General features: G+C 41.0%; 1 protein-coding gene across 1 annotated transcript in view; it reads right to left on the bottom strand.

The window, feature by feature from the left end:
- LOC116051403 (cadherin-22) overlaps positions 1-17,853 on the bottom strand; it is a 108,270-nt gene that overhangs the window by 5,799 nt on the left and 84,618 nt on the right. The window contains exons 10-12 of the mRNA XM_031301804.2: positions 6,619-6,736; positions 2,458-2,607; positions 2,029-2,130 (exon numbers count right to left, since the gene is read on the bottom strand). Of these exons, the coding sequence (XP_031157664.1) occupies positions 2,029-2,130; positions 2,458-2,607; positions 6,619-6,736 (370 nt within the window). The remainder of the gene's footprint in view (positions 1-2,028; positions 2,131-2,457; positions 2,608-6,618; positions 6,737-17,853) is intronic.

Genomic DNA, 17,853 nt, shown 5'->3' with positions numbered 1-17,853 from the left:
TGCTGCCATATGCCTCACTCACATCTGTTATTCACACAACACGGTAGATACCAGACCCTGTAGCCCTGAGATTGTATGATGACTGGCAGAAGCCAGGCACTCTGACTTAACCAGTCCTTCAGTGCTTTGATGCATTTTCAGTCCATTTTGGAGGGACTGAAAGCCTTAAAATTTTAATGATCACTTTAAAGGTTCGTATGGGGGTAGCTTCAAAATATATAGCTGAATGTCTTACCCCATACAAGCCTAAAGGTAACCTGAGATCCTCTGGTAGGGCACTCTTGGTCACTCCCTGGTCAAAACTGGTGATCAGGCCCCCCAGTTGTGGAATGACTTACCGGACGAGATTAGGGAAGCCAACACATTGTCAGCTTCTAAGTCTCTTTTAAAAGCTCACTACTTTAGACTTGCTTTTTATTGATTTTCATTTTTGTTTGTTTATTTTCTGCCATTTCTGTTTCTGCTATTTCTGTCATTGTTGTTGTTGCTTTTTAAATGAAAGCACTTTGTAACTTGTTTTGAAAAGTGCTTTATTAATAAAGGTAATAATATTCTAAGTTTTTTTTACCAATCAGTATTAGTCACTCAAAGTTGCATGGACTGATTAGAGTCAGTGACACTATTGCTATCATTTCATTAGTTAAATCAAAATGGCACAAAACATGAAAAAATACCAAAATAGTTAAAGCATCGCAGTCATATAAGCATGTCAATAAGCATGTTACTCTGAATAATGTATGTTTTCATCCAAATTACCAAGGCTGCAATGAAAAAAATTGTTTGCACCACACAACTCTATTTCCCTGCACAGTGTCTAGTTTTCCACAAGTTTTAAGGCCAGAGTGTTTTCAACTCCAACAGCCTTTGAGGGGATATCATCTAGTCCAGAACACCAAAACCACGATACACCGCAAACAGTATTTATAGCCAGCCGAGGTTGCCTCAGAGTTGTACATAACATTTTTGTTGAGGCTTTTAAAACTATGATGAATAAATGATGCTCTGCTTTTGAAGTTCATTCCAGTCGATGGTTTGGTTAATGGAGACAGAGTTTTAACAACTCTCATTAGAAAAGCTCTTAAAAGAAATAGATAGCAATGTAAGTCACAGTTAAAGCTGCCTGGTGTCACATCATCCATCATTCACTGCCTACACAATGTGTAACGGCGCAAGCGGGGGAGACAAAACACTGGGAGAGCGTTGTCGTTTCTTTCTGTCACTGAAGAGTGGGAGGCTAAGACGTACAGCAGGGGGAAGAACGAGAAGCTACTTCATACATTTTTTAGATATGACAATACTAAACCTCTTCGGGCTCTGAGAGGGTGAGCGTGTGCATGCATGTGTATTAGTGTGTGCATGTGTGTGTACGTGTATAAAAATGACAATGTCTGGAAAGCCTTGTCTATTTAAAGCCTCTGGTTCCAGATGTATACAAGTGCTGAGGCAGCTCTTTTGCCTGTTTGCTTTCTCTCAACCCCCTCCACTTTACCCCCATTCATTCCATCTCCATCTGTGTTCTAAGGGTCAAAGTGGCTTGATATCATTCATAAAACCATGCATCATCTGTGCTCCTGTTTAAACAAAAGCTTTCCCCTCAGAAAAGTGGCAACAAAATGTCCAACAGGAAAGCCTCATGAAAGAAAGATGAAAAATCAATGATGTTTTTATGTCATTCGACATAGTTTTTATGTCACTGCATGTGCAATATTGTTCCTGAAATATAGATAACTTCTAAAAGGGTTCAATCCATTAAAAGACACATGCTTGGTTGCATGATTGCATGAGCAGCAGACATGGAGTCGTGTCTTTACTGTAGGTGCAGCCCTGCAGTCTTGCCATTTTACTAGTACATACCACTATTGAGCGTAGTGCTTGTGGTGGTCCTGCTGGAGTAGTTGAACTTAGCAATGGCCCCAGAGAAGCAATAATAATGAATTGTGCTTTTCCATCACTCTAGTAATCCATCATACACCCATACATGTATCTGCTCATTCATCCATACATACATGAGTACACCCATGTGCTTACCTATGAGGATGAGCATGCAGACCAATAGTGCTATAAGAGCTCCAGGGCTGAGAGCAGCACTCATTACATAGGCTGTGGCATTGCAGGACTGGATGGCTCCCTCTGTGTTCCACAAAGAAAAAAATAGAATTTACTATACAGATTTAACACCAGTTATGATTCTCTTCAGTGGACAAGGATTAAGCACTGTTTCATCAAAAGTTTTTATTATGTATATATTATATTTTCACTCAGCTGAAATCCCTCTTGAGGGCCATTTGTCTACAGATTTGTGGCCTTGTGTTATTTTGCTTTCCACAAATATACGCTGATAAGAACTGTTTGCTGACCAAACCAGTGGCATGTAGATGACCTTTTTAGCACTGCTGATGCAGAAGGTGACAATGATGATAATGTTAATGATGGTGCATCTCCTACAGTAGCTCTCACCTGCGTCACAGCCACAGACATGAATGGTCAGGGTGCCTGTGGAGCTGAGGGAAGGAGGCCCGCTGTCAACCACCAGGATAGGCAGGAAGTACACATTCTGCTCATGGCGGTTAAAGCCTGATCGCTGAGTCTGGATGCCAGCTGTGTGGTCTGGGTGATTGGGTGTGAGTGTGTCAGGGGGTGGGGGTCCGAAAGACAAGGAAAAAGCAGAGAATTACACATGAATGCCTTAATATTTTGAGACCTAAACCACTCCTGCCTGCTCACTGATGTCTGTTCTGTTACCAGGCTGCAGTAGAACTGATAAAACTCCATCCAGTGAGTTCTTTGAACTCATCACTGTACTGATGGACGTAGAAACAAGTGGGAGTGTCGGCCTATTTGATTACTAAAATCATAGTTTTTTTAAGACTTGAAATTTGTCAATGTAAGATGTTTGCCATTTGATTAAAATAACAATGGAAGTAACTTCCTCAAGAAATGAAGTGAAAAGAAAAGCACCATCCTTGTTATACATAGTTTCAATAAATCATGCCATAATGCATAGTTCAAGGACTCCAGACGAAGGGTGTCAGGACTGTCAAGTTTAACTTAGGGTTGAACAATTTCACTGGGGAAGAGAACTGCTTTTGTGCTATTAACATTTATCATGTTTTTGTTTTTTTTCCAGCAAACAAAAACAGGAAAGAAAATGAGTGAGAGAGTCACTGTTTGAAATTAAACTTCACCTGTGTATATATGTCAGCCCTCTCCCGGAGACATAGATAAATGTAACACAGAATACAGGAGGAGGCTTTGACAAATAGAGTCAGAGAAGATTTGTGGGTAGACTTGCGGATACCAAGCAATCCATCTCCCAGAACATATATCACTGTTATCCATGTCGCCCTAGAGCTTCTCTGGCTCATGTAGAACAATCTTTATATTACTGTTTACTGTATCTACGAGAATGTTACCCCCCTGAGCTTGTCCTTTCTGAATTTAACACAGCATTCTCTTCCACGGCTGTCTGCTTTAGAAAAATAGATTTTTAACGTGAAACTGCTTTATTCGGTGTTTTTACCTGGTTTTTACAGTGTTTTTTTAATCACTGGCGGCTGTACTGCAAAGTACTGTATGACAGCCCTGATGTTGTATCACTTTAGTGTTGCCATTCACGCTTTATAAATGTCTCCCACAGTGGAACAAAGTGTGCAAAAAGGCTCTTGAAATGTTCTTGAAAATTTCTTTTTTCCTTCAGCTTCACATCACATGACATTTCAGCCCGGTCTCATGGCAGTTCGTGTAAATGTGACGTTATTTTAATCTATTGATACGTGTTCACGGAGACGTTTTTGTCGGTTTTTACGTGGTGGACAGCATGAAAATGTGAAGTAATGTATTTCAATGGGAAGCATATTTCGTGGCCACAGCACAAAAATGGTAGGGAGTAATATAAAAAGCCGAAAATCCGCGTAGGGAGGTTGGTCGGGGTGGTGGATGGGTCAAACAACACAGGACTTTCACCCAGGCGAGCGTCCCTGTGTGTGGCGCTTTGTCCCGCGTGTTACTGTGGCGCGTCTCCCGGCGTGTAAGGCGCCCTTTCCCCATAAGGTTTTTCCTAAACCCAACCTCCGCCATCTCGTTATTGTGGCTTATGGAGCGTCCTTTTCGGGCCGCCATTTACACGTAAAAAATGAGAAAAATGTCTCCGTGAACACGTATCAATAGATTAAGAATAACGTGACATTTACACAAACTGCCGTGAGACTGTGTTGGACATTTTTTGAAAGCATGATGGGGGACATTTTCCAGGTAACATGATGGCAGTTTGTGGTGTAGGTTTTGCTCTGCAGACTGCCAGCAACAACTTAAAAGAGTTTAGCAATATGGGGTGGGGGGGGTTTCATCATTCTGTGTCAAGGTTTGGAGACAGAACACCATGTGAGGCCATGATGGGGAAAAGAGGAAGTGACAGATTGAAAGTGACAGGTTGACAAATGTGTCAATGAAAAGAGACACCAGAGTGGAAAAAAGAGGGGTGGGAGGATCAAAAGTCTGTGTGGGGTTTGGTTTGTCTTTTACCAAAATACATACATGGTCTGCAGTAGAGTTTGTGTTCATGAGTACATATCTCTTACATATATATATTTGTGCGTGTGTTTGTATGTTTGGGTATGTTGGGGAAATGGGGCGAAAGTTAACATGATACATTAAATCTAAGCATCAATATACTGTGACATTTAATGATTCTCCCTAATCATCTGCATACACACAATCACAGAGAGGTAGTGGTCTGCATGATGTTGTGGTGTGTGTGTGTGTGTTATGCATGGGTGCGTATTACTGTAATGTGTATAAGACAGAAAGAAAGAGCCAGAGGGACACTTCTGTCGTACTTTTTCCTGCACGTCTACGCACATGTGTGTGTACTTAACACAAGGCCCATGTTATGTGTGTATCCATTCACATGCATGGGAGCGGGACTGCAGCAGGCCTCGTTGCCTTCACACTGTGACATTTCCCTTGCTAGGGCTGCTCCCTGACATTTTCCTGGTGTCAGATCAATCTTGATTTAGCAAGATGTCACATTGACTTTGGTACACATCTCTAAACGAGGGATCTGCAAGCGCAGACAAGCTTAAAAAAACTAATCTTCCTGACAAAGCAAAGTCATCACTGGGGAGCTCAGTGATTTTAATGTTTCCCTTCATTGTGCAGATATGTGTAAATGTTGAGTTTTAACGGAATGCAATTTTCATGATGACACTTGAGAAAATTAGCTGTAGGCTGTTGACATGCTATTTAAGAGGACTCAAGAAAATATGTGTTAAATAAAGTGTTCAAAAAAGAAAGAAAATGAAATTAGTATAAAACGCTATTACTGTGGAAAAAAAAACTCAGCGAGAGTACAGAGTGTCAGGCATGCAACGGCACACATCATATTTTCCAATAGTATCACTCTGCTAAGAGGACAAGAACGGGTGTTGTTTATCCAAAAATAATAATAAAAAAATTTGTCTGATAATCAGGTGAATGCCAAGGCACAAAAAAACCTACTTTGCATTCGCTTTTTTTGTCAAAATCTTCTAGTAGTGTACTCGTTGAATTGTTATTTTAAAAACATCAACCATCTGGCACCTGAATGAGGTGACTAAAATAGTTATCAATTATTTCTAAGTTTTTGAAACTGCATGTCTTTTAAACTAACTCAATATTGCCATAAGGTCTACATTTGCAGTATGCCCTCAAGCATTTCACCAAACGTACTCAGAGCAACACATTCTCATGAAAGGGTCCGTATGATCCATCCATCCATCCATCTTCGTCCGCTTATCCGGGGTCGGGGTCACGGGGGTAGCAGCTCCAGCAGGGGACCCAAAACTTCCCTTTCCCGAGCCACATTAACCAGCTCCGACTGGGGGATCCTGAGGCATTACCAGGCCAGGTTGGAGATATAATCCCTCCACCTAGTCCTGGGTCTTCCCCGAGGCCTCCTCCCAGCTGGACGTGCCTGGAACACCTCCCTAGGGAGGCGCCCAGGGGGCATCCTTACCAGATGCCCAAACCACCTCAACTGGCTCCTTTCGACGCAAAGGAGCAGCAGCTCTACTCCGAGTTCCTCATGGATGACTGAGCTTCTCACCCTATCTCTAAGGGAGACGACAACCACCCTCCTGAGGAAACCCATTTTGGCCGCTTGTACCCTGGATCTTGTTCTTTCGGTCCGTATGATATCATACGAAAATGTATGCACACTAAAACATATGATATCCTACAAAATTAGGAGAGCGCCGGCTGGTCACGTAACGGCGGATGGTCATGTGACTCCGGCTGGCTACGAGGTCCATGATGCCGAGCGGCAGTTGCTAGTAGTTAAAGCCGCTACAAAGCTTTGTGACGCTGGCTACAGACCTCCATTGTATCAGGGTTAGTTGGTGGTTCAGGTACCCAAAAAAGGGGACTTTGAGCCGGGTACAGAGCACCGCGAGGTGCCAGTCGTTTCATGAGAACAGGCTGCTCAGGGAAAGTGAGATCATCTGAAACTCTTTAATCGTTATGAGCTTCATCACAATCTTAAACATTGCGCACACCTTATGCTGATAATGCCATCAGCAGCACAGCTACCCAAATATGCTTCTGCCCCATAAAAACCACAACATAGGACCTTCGCCCTCTCACCTTTGACATCCCGCAGGGTGAAGTGTCGATTGTTGGAGGCTTCAGGAGCCAGGGTGAAGTAGAAGCGATGATCAGATTGTGGCTCGTCTCTATCCACTACACTGATGGTGTGAATTAGCTAAGAAAAGAGAAACAACCAAAGCAGAGAGGGAAATAAAAGGACAAGAAAGAAAAGGTTAGATTTTTTGCTCAGATCCACTCAATAGGAACAAGAAAATGAATATGAAAAGCACTTTAACTTTACATTTCAAATGCCTCTTTCATGAGGGAGGGAGTGAGGTGGAGTGAGTGTACTTGGATGCATGTGCATTTCAAAGGGGCTACAGTCACAAAGAGATACAACCTTTGTTCTCCAGAAAGTTGACACAGGAACATAAAAAAATGTCTTAATGTTAGAAATGCAAAACTATCATAAAATGCCTCAGAGATGTTCTTTATGGCTCGTCTGCACAGTTGTCCTTTAACTCCAAGGAGTTTGAGTGCTCGGAGCAACGACTGTCCAGCAAAGCCCCGGCAACCAACCTCCACTGGCTCACTGCATGCTTTCCAGCCGCTGCTCCTGCACTCCTCCACCAGCTCCGCATACTTGGCTCTCTTGCGCTCATTTGCCTCCTCCAATCTGTTTTCCCAGGGGAAAGTAAGCTCCACTATGACCACCTGCCTGGTTGACTCCAATGTTATCACCACGTCTGGGCGGAGTGAAGTGGCCGTGATGTCATTCGGGAACTTGAGCTGCCTCAAGGTCCACTTGTTGTGCCTTCTCCACAGCTCTGACAAAGGAGATGGTATGCTTGGAGGGATGCTGATTCTTAGTGCTCTAAATCGCTGCAGTGATTGTATCTGCCAGAGCCCTGAGGACCTGATCATGGCGCCAGCGATACCGCCCATTCCCCAAATTCTTTGGACAGCAGCTGAGGATATGCTCCAGTGTGCCACTCCTTTGGCACAATTGGCATGCTGGAGAGTCTACCAAGCCCCAGCGGTGTAGGTTGGATGGGCTAGGTAGAAGGTCGTACACCGAACTGATGAGGGACGTGATGCGCAGTGGTTCAGAGCTCCACAGCTCTGCCCAGGTGATCTTGCACTTCTCGGCATTCTCCCACCTAGTCCAGGCACCTTCTGCTACTTGGGCGGAGTGATATGATTGCAGCACCTGAGAAGCCCCGAGCAGAGTAGCATTGCCTTTCTGAGAATATAGTTCCCAGTTTATATACGGTTAGAAGATGGCTGTGTCTCATGTGACCTTGTTATTTGTACACGCTGTGACTATACAAATCACAACATGTAAATAGGAACATGTTGGCGTTATTTTGTCACTTATTGGGAGCAGTAGGCTAGTTGGAACCTGTTATCTCCAGGATCTGTGCTAGGCTAAGCTACCGGTGGGGCCGTCGGACAGAGTTACAACACGCACGGAGATGAGAAGGGTATGTATGGACTTATCTAACTCTGGGGGTTACGGTAAATAAGCTAAAGTCCCAATAAGTCGACGTGTTCCTTTAAATTCACTAATTAACATGTCATATCTTATTTGTTTAATTCATTCAAATACCAAAGTGTAAAAAAGAGAAAAGAGATTAGTATATATTTGTATATTGTATATATTGTCTGAGTGCCAGGGTGCACTGTGGCACAAACTGTTGTTCATAACTTCGGAGCGCTGTTGGAATATACTGTTGAGCACCACAGTCTCACCGTGGATTTCCACAGGATGCGGAACGTCTGTGAACCGGCTCCGCTGCGGAACGGCTGCGTGCTCTGCCGTCCGTCAATACCCACCAGGTCCGGATTTGTTGCGTAACGGCTGCGGCCAGCCGAGCACGAGATCTCGCGAATTGACGTATGTTCGCGCGATATGACAGGATGTAGTTTCTATAAACAGAACCACAAAACCAACAACAGTTTGTTTCCATCCAGAGGAGTAGAGGGGAAACAACTCTTTGCTGTGTTTTCAAGGTGTAGTGCAGGGAAAATGACCTGCCGTGAGCACGGTGTATTTTATTTTGAAAAGTAACCGGATGTTTTGTTTTGTTTCTGTGCTCGACTTCCTGTCCCGCACAATCTGAATTGTGCTGAATTGCTGCGGAGCTCTCCGTCGTCCGTCAAAAATAGAAGCTCTGCGTATCTGCTCCGGAGGGCTGCGGACTGACGGAACTGGGACGGAGTAGGGACGCAGACGTTCTGCAGTCAGTGGAAATACACACATTGACTTTAATGGAAACCTAATGACTCCGTCGACGTTCCGGAGACGTTCCGCATCCAGTGGAAATTGCCGGTCAGAGCGGCAGAGCGTACTCTCTGTCTGAGGAGACAGAGCAGCAGAGCGACCGATGCAGTGAATGTGTAATGAAGAGCTAAAATGGCAGGAACCGTCCTAGGGAAATGCAACAAATGTGCAAGGATTGGTGAATTACATGAAATAATTCAACACTCAGCAACATGCAATGTGGATACGGACCAAAATAGTTTTTTTCACCCATTTGAACTTAATCTTTCGTTAATTCATAAAAAATAATGTTATTTCTTCAAACAACAGCATTCTCATTTTAGTGTAGAGTGTCAGATTGGATTTATGGACGCACCCAAAGACTTGCAGTTTCACAGGAAGTTAAGTATTAGACAAGTTCTTGGCAGAGACTCTAGGAACTCACAGTAGGCCTACCCCTCCTGGCCAAGAAACAGTGAATTTTTTGTTTTAGTTTGTTTGTACGAATTAAACAAACAAAATTATTCTAAATTATTATTCTTATAAATCTTAATTAATGAGCTTAAGAGGGGCTAGTTATGAAACGTTTTCAGTTATTGTGCTAAGCTAAGCTAAGCTAATCAAGCTGTAGCCTTATATTGAATAGACAGATATGAGAGTGGTATCGATCTTCCCATGTAACTCTCCGCTAGAAAGCGTGTGAATGTATTTTCCAAAATGTTGAACTATTCCTTTAAAGGACAGATTTAGAATTACTGAATAGTAGTAGCACACAGCATTACAAAATACTTTGTAATTCAGTAAAGTTTGGACAGTTTTGTATTCTTATGTCCCTCTTTTTATCCCAAACATCTGCTGTGTACCGAATCTACTGCTGTTGTCTATCACAGAATGCAGCAAACTTGTAGCACAGATGGCAAATGTCATTTTGTCAAAAACACAATACCTGTTTTTATTCTGGTTTACAGGAAAAGCTGGGTGCTGCCACTGACTTTATGGAAGCTCAGTTTCTTTATGTTCCGTGTTTTGTTATTTACACGTCAGGTATTTGTTTAGCAACAGTTCATCCCACTCCTGTCAGCCTTTACAAGTATCGGAAGCATAACTCTTACTGCACACACAGTCAGCTGTTCTCTCTTGCCTATTCTACACAAAGATCTGTCTTTACTAAATATATTCCTCCTAAATTTTAACAATTCTACATTCCTTAATAATCAACTGAAATAGCCAACACCCTTCAATAAGTTGCATGAGGATGAATCCGAACACATCAAAATGGGTCAAGAGGCTCATGGAGAGATTTATCCATCACACACATTGTACTTGATTATAAAAATTGTGAACGGTTGGGAAAAGACTGAGAGAGGCAATCCCTGTGACATCCACCACTGGCTGTTTTCATTTTTGTAAAACCTTGTAAAAGGACCCCCAAATACATTTTGACTTGGAAGTCCACGAAATACAAATAATTAGTTTTTGCTAACAGTGGTCCTAATACATGTTCTTTTTCCTGTTGTTAAGCAAGACTAGTTTTATATTGCAGTGAAACCTCTGTTTCTCTCTCACATACACAGTTAGGGATCCGCAGCGACGCACATGACAAACAACTCCCAGAACTATTATTAAGTGAGGCGTTTCTCAGAATGATTAAAGCGCAGTGTTCAATGGCTGTAATTCCTTTGTCTGGTCTCACAAAACCTTACGGTATCAGATAAGATCGAGGGAAATATATCAAACCATTACTCAGCTGTTACAATAGCAGTCTCCTATTTAAGGGGCAGGATACTTATACAATGTTAAACACGGCTTTGTTTACTGGACTGAACTCTTCTGTCATTTCCCCTCTACCTCTCTGCCTCTTCAGCCAGCTCTTTCACATTCATCACTGAATTCCTTTTCCTCTGATTCCTTGGCCTTTGCATTTATCTTCTCCAAACTATCTCCCTCTCATACCTCTCCTTTCCAGAAAGATGTATCACTCATTAATCATCTACCTGCAAACTGATTATTCAAACAATACTGTAGATATACTCCACAACCTTCTGACACATAAAGACATCCGCTTTATTGTGTAACTTTTAACCTCATGTTGCCTGTCTGTGTGAGACAGCCTCATTCCTTTAGAGCTCTGCACACAACTCTGAATTATGAGCCTGAGCGGTGGCTATGCAGTACTGTGACTAAGCTACTGCCGAGCACGCTTCCGGGCCACAATTGTACCTTCACAATAAACAGCTCCTCAGTGTTGACGTTGCATCACAGACAAAAAACAGGCTTAGTCATACCCACAGCTCAGGGAGGTTGTTTGGGATATTATGGCTTACTTTGTAATTACAAAATGCTATGGCATGATTTCAGGGTAAATCACATGCTTCTTCCTTAGCGCGCCGGAAATTCTGCACTCGAGAAACACACAAAAAACACATGGAAATGAACCAGGTGTTACAGCCTGTATTTAGTGTTTATAAAAATATCATTACATGCCATCTCAAATCTTACCAGAGGTGGAAAAAGTACTAAAATATTGTACTCAAGTAAAAGTACCAATACTTTGATGAAATATTACTCAAGTACAAGTGAAATTACCTATCTGAAAATTACTCAAGTAAAAGTAATAAGTAGTTCATTTAAAATGTACTTTAAGTAAAAGTTACTTAGTTACATAAAAAAACCCTGTAAAACGGGGCGGGGGGCTCTGTCCCATGTAGTTGAAAATAGGACAACAGGTCATAAATCCAAAACTATTTTGTTTTTAAAAATCTATACAAATGTATACACATGTAATAACAACATAACACATGTCACACATGACATTTCATGCTACAATCCTCTCCAAAAAAACTGAGCTCTCCCTTTACCATTCACACTGCTGATACATTTGATGTGACTGTAAATTCAAAAGCTTGTTTACATTCAAACCGGTGACAATTTCGGTGGGGCACAGCCTATTTGTTCAAACGATACTAATGTTCACAGCCCAGACTAGCAGCTAGCTTCTACACACCTAAGTAGCCCGTATGAGCTAATTAGATGTATGTGAATTAATTTAGCCAGTGTCCTACATACGTTGTGCTACGGGTTGCTAGTGCTAGACAAAAATTAGCAATGCCACGAAATACGTTGTTTTGCTAATTGGCAATTTGCTATTAGTCATGAAAACTTCGTTTGAAGTACCAATGCACAAATACTTACCAAAACATGCTTCCGCAGATTAGATGTGAAGTTATTGAATGATGCCAGTTCAGTCACCTTTGGCAGGTACATTTGGCATTGCATGATGATACTATTGGCCCTCTTGAATTTAAATGAAAAACAGTCTTTCAAATGTGGCCAAGGATTTTCGTTGTTTTGGGCAGCAGAATTCAATGTTTCAGCTAGGATTTCTACTGAAACAGTCTCTGAACCGTCGTCGCTCGCCAGATCCACCTCCATCTCCTTCTCAATCTCCTACAGAAAGACTTGGCGCCTGGTAGGCAGCCTAGATGCTGATCATTCGTCACTGTAGTGGTTCTGGGCGCGATTTTTTTTCTTCCTTTTCGTTTTTGTTAGTCAAAGTTTTTTTTTTACTCAGTAACGGATGGAATTTGTAATGTAGCGAAATACAATACTTCACTCAAAATGTATTCAAGTACATTTTAAATTACCGATTTTAAAAACTACTTGAAAAATACAAAATACACAACAAAACTACTAATAACGTGAGTAAATGTATTTTGTTATTTTCCACCACTGAATCTTACCCATGGTCCAGATTGCTATACTTTTATAAACCTTTATTGCTTTTGAGAATAAGGCTCTGATTAATAGCAAAATAAGTTATGTGAAAGGTGTAATGCTGTCCAGATTACATTTCTCTTTCAGTTCATACTGTGTTGAATGTATCTGCAAAGCGTGACTGCTAATGTTTTCCAACTGGATAGCCAACAATATCGATGCTTGGCAACTAAAATATGATTAAGGTACTGTATATTTAAAGTTAAGCAAATAAAACTACTTTGTGAAGGGTTGAGAGTAATACAAAACATGTGCGTCAAAACACCTAGATGTATTGTTTTCACTGACAGTTGTTGGCACATTAAAGTACCACTCTCCTGTTTCCCAGCTTCAGGATGCAGCAGTGCATTTTTTCCCATTTTCTACCTGGATTGGAACACCCAGACTAGTTCCATGACTTCTGTATGCTGCGCCAGTATGTGCCAGGACCAGTGTATTTTCCCCATATTGGTAAGAGTTAGTTTAATATTACACTACTTCATGCTTTGCATATTACCAACAAGCACAGTAGTTGAATATTAACAACCTTTGTAGGAGGTTGAGGGGTTGCAAAAGCTGCCACACTACTGCATGACTAACTCACATGAGTTACTGTACCATGCGCTTCTAAGTTTCATTATTCCAAAGACCACCATGCATCTAGTCAATCCACAGTGATCTATGAAGAATCCAAGTGTGCTGTATGCCAAAGTGGACCTTGTCTTATCTTCTCATCATTCTTCGGAGCCCTTTATTCCGGTCTGAAGGTAGAGGAATAATGAGCAGAAGAGAAGACACTTAAAGCAAAAGCTTTGTCATCAGCGGAGAGATGAATCTACTCATTTCTTTGAAGAGATATGAACAGCAGTGAAGATGTAGTTAAGTGAGTCATGATCTGCGTCCTGTGACTCTGCCCTCAGCAGGGGGACACTCAGGCGGCATCTCAGGGGTGAGTGCAAACTGCTGAGGGGAGACAGAGAGTGAAGTAAGAGGGGGAAATGAGAGAGGAGCAGAGCGAGCGTGTGGGAGTTTATCGAGCAGCTAGCGAAGCTCCCTCAAGCAAAATCACCTAATTAGATTTCTATCTAGCACTCCCCTTTCCTGACCCCCTTAAATCTCTTGCATCTCTGGAAAGCTAGAAGGAGAGACTTTCCCAAAAGTATATCCCACTGCACTTGAGGTGTCTGAAAGGTCAAGGTTGCGAGAGGGAGGCAGCTTTCTCATTCGCAGCAGAAATCAACCATTTCACGATGGCAGCAGGGAGGTAATGAATAAATAAATAAACAAACAAACAGACAACCACTTAAAATGTGCTGAGAGAGGTTCATCTCTGAAGCCTGGAATGCATTATAAGTATCAGAGGTGTATTTTCAAACGCATCCATTATTTTCAGTGGTAAAAAGCATCCTTATGGTGTCCAGTGGAGCATTAAATGTCTCAATGCACTGCTCTGAACTCAAAAGAAAGAGAGCTAAAATAGGATTAAAAGCCACACTTTTAAAGTAATATATATATACATATATATAATATGATCATCTAAATTGGTAAGCCCACATTACAGTAGCTACAATGCATAATTTGATGACTCTTTAATTAACGAGCATGCAATAAAATCATGTTATCACATATAACATGTTTTGGGATTTACATCATGAGCATATACGTAGCCTGTTGGCTAGCCATTGATAGAATAGATAAAGTATATACACCAGGTTAAATAATTTATGTTACAATTTACTACCTTTTGTGGTGGTGAAGCTAGCAAGTTTTCCATCTTGCAATATTCATATGAATAAAAACTGTGTTCACCAGAAAGCAATGACAAACATGATGATTGGTTAAAATAATATATGTTTACGTCGGGTTAAATACTGTAAGTAGGATGATGATGTTGTTATATTGCCACAAAAAGTTGTAGAAACAAAAATCTGCTGGTCCTGGCTAGACTTGTTTTTATCTTATTTCGTTTAATCCCGGTTAGAAAACTTAACCACTAAAAAACATTATTTAGGCTTGAGGAATTTCCACCTGCAGAGAACCACTGAAACAGCAAAAGGGCTGCATCAAACAACACATGAAAAGTTCCCATCACATGCACATAAACCTTTTTGCTGTAAACACTGACATGAACAGGATAAATCTAATAAGATATTGCAAGAAACAGTGAATATTCCAGTCCCTCTTGTCTGCTGGTTTGTCTGATGCAATGTTAACATTTGAGAGACAAAGGAAGAGGCATTTGGTGAGTAGAACAAATGACTCACTCAGTCTCCTATGAAATACTGTCTGGCACAACTATGAGTCTGTCTGGCTTTTTTATCATCTATGTTGGTTTGCTAATTCGTCTTTTAGTCTGTTGTATGTCTTGCATCTGCCTGTGTTTGTTTTAGTAGTCTTTCTATATGTGCATTAGGTGAGTAAGTCTTGCGCTCACGTGTTTCAGACAGGCTTAACATTTAGCAATTTCAAACAGACTCTTCCAGGGGTTGGAGGTTGGCGATGACGTGGCCAAACTGAGGTGATCTGTCGCTGTGACCAAGTCTGCCAGCTGTGAGATGGCACTGCAGAGCTGACAGGCCTCCGTTACCTCAGGCCATACTTAGTTTTGGGTTTCCACCCAGCCTTTTTTCTGCACACATGGCACTATATGATATCTGTCTCTCTGCATTCAGTCAGATAAATACCACGAGGTGGGCGAGGAAGGGGCTGAGAGGCAAAGATTGTGTTTACGTGTCATTCAGTGAGGTGCAGCAGATTGAAAAAATGGGCAAATCAGGAAATTATACAGAATGGTAGAAAATCAAGAGGGGATATAAATCTTATGAACTATAATAACTATAACATCACTAAGCTAAGATTTGTATTATCTTGGTTTGATCCAATACATGGCTGAATGGTAATACTGTTGTTAAACTGCAGCACATCTTAAAATCTTTAAGGCCCCATAGAAATTTGATGTTTTCAGCACAGTGATATATATGGCACTAAATTGCCACACTGTTGGCCTTGTTTATGTAGATTTACTTGCAATAAGTTACATTTATATTTGCATTTTATGGATTTACATAACATTGTTATCCAGAGTTGCAGGACATTTTGTTCTTCAAAGATTGACTCAAGTCTTGATTCCCAATGTACGACAGTTAACATCAGTTTCTCACCTTTCTTAATGTGCACAATGTCTAAACGTAAAAAAGGATATGACACAACAAAAAAGATATAATGCACAAGGCAACCATATGGTGAAGAACATACATTTATTACAAAACACTAATAATATTGTGCAAAGTCTCTAAATTAGGCTATTGATAAAAATACTATTATTAATTTTATTAGCTGCATCAGGTACATTTAAACTGGCTCCTCCAGATTTCTTTTTCTAAATTTTCAAAATAAAATAGCCTTTTATTTATACTATGGCTTGGCTGAATATTTGATGGTTTATTTACTGAGAGATGTGAATCCATATCGCAGTATTTCCAGCTAATCAACATTTTAAAATGAATATTTCATTAGTAGTCAAGCCAATCTATTGCTTTCCATCTCTTGAACTTGGTTATCTTCTCCGAGCTAAAGTTTCTAAACACTGTTGCCCATTGCTGTTCATCAAATGTAGAAATAGTTGTATTTCAGTCTCACTTCTCACGTCACAGAACACAGCCCTGGAAGATACTGGCAAGCAAGAAAGACACAGACCCAAAGAGAGACAGGACAGATACTCTGCAAGCTAGAACATCAACTTAAAGCATAACTCTCGCGAAAATGCAACCTAGGGTCTTTTTGTGAATGTACCTGAGTCAAACTTTCGTTTAAAAGCATATTTAGGACGGAATCGCCACTTTTAAGATTTACCGTATTTTCGTTTTTCGGTCAAATGGCCTTTTGAATGGGAGTGCTAGGGGCACTTTTATGCTAGCCTCAAAATTTGCTCGAAGTACCACCAGGGTCTCTACACCTTAATGAAAGCACTGACAACATTGTTTGTGTACCCAGAGTTTACTAAAAAGAAAGGTTTTGAACAACTCACCGTAGGTCTTGTTGTTTCCGGCCGCAGCCATTTTATCAGTCAAAAACAATTGATTTCCGAATGCAACATAACAGGGAGGAAAGTAAAGATGGAAAGCTCCTAAAGCTTAGTTCCATATAAATGCACGGATTATTTCTTGTTTTGTCGTTATTGAAAAACAATATTGACCTCGTAGCTGAAAAAGGAGCCTCATATGGAGTCCGTTCATTCGCATTCGGATATCGACTCGTTTTGACTGCCGAGGTGGTAGCGGCCGGAAACAACAAGAGCTACGGTGAGTTGTTCAAAACCTTTCTTTTTAGTAAACAGAGAAGAGAACATGTTTACCTGATTGCTGTCCCTGAAATACACTCTCATGTTGTGTTTTTTCTTCACTTATGTGAGTGGATAGTTCCGCTTTATCCTCTCTTATAAGTTTAAAACATTAAGGACACACTATTTACATTGGCGTAATTTGCAGGGGCTTACTCAATTTACTTGAGTGTATGGGCCAATCAGCTTTGTTTCAAGCTCACTTGAGGGATATTTCAAGCGCTCTAGGGGGACCTCTAGTACCAACAGGGCCTAAAGCAACCGCTCAGTTCGCTTATGTGTCGAGCCTACTCTGGTTGTTAGCATTAAGGTTTATGGGTTAGCTTGGGAATACATAACGTCAATGAGGGTCCTCAAAAGCATAGAAGTTCAAATGTGTGTGTTTATGTTGCAAACAGGGGCAGTTTGAGAGAGTTTTGATGCCAAAGGCAGAAAAATAAGCTCTCTCTGCCTTGCTTTGCTATTGCTAATGATACAATAATTAGCTTCCAGTCAAATCTTCAGATCATTCCAAAGACATGAAACAATCTGATCTGGCCTAAAAAAATCTTTTTGCAATATTTTGTTTTTGTTCGAATTTCTAGCAACCTGAGTATTTTTATGCAAAGATCAAAACTGCACATAAAAGGAGGTGCATCGAAATATTTTTACTGTGCAGGTGAACCTGTAACTGATACTCTAGAAATTGATTAAGAATCCATGTCTTTTTGGCATGGTTGTGCACATGTGTTCCACATGATAGTATGATAGAAGTGTGAATCCAATCTGTATTTACCGTGTGCCTTTTTCCTTGTATTTATCTCTCTCCTTTTGTCCTTCTGTGAAGTCACTTATTTCGCTTTCTCTTTCTATCTCTGAACATCGGCCTGCATAAGATCCCTAGAAGGCCCTGTATATAAAAGGTGAGAAGCTATTTAACACTTTGGGTCATGGCCCT

This window comes from Sander lucioperca, chromosome 6 (genome assembly GCF_008315115.2).
Source record: "Sander lucioperca isolate FBNREF2018 chromosome 6, SLUC_FBN_1.2, whole genome shotgun sequence".
Lineage (NCBI taxonomy): Eukaryota > Metazoa > Chordata > Actinopteri > Perciformes > Percidae > Sander > Sander lucioperca.
This window is presented reverse-complemented; position numbering and strand designations above follow the sequence as displayed.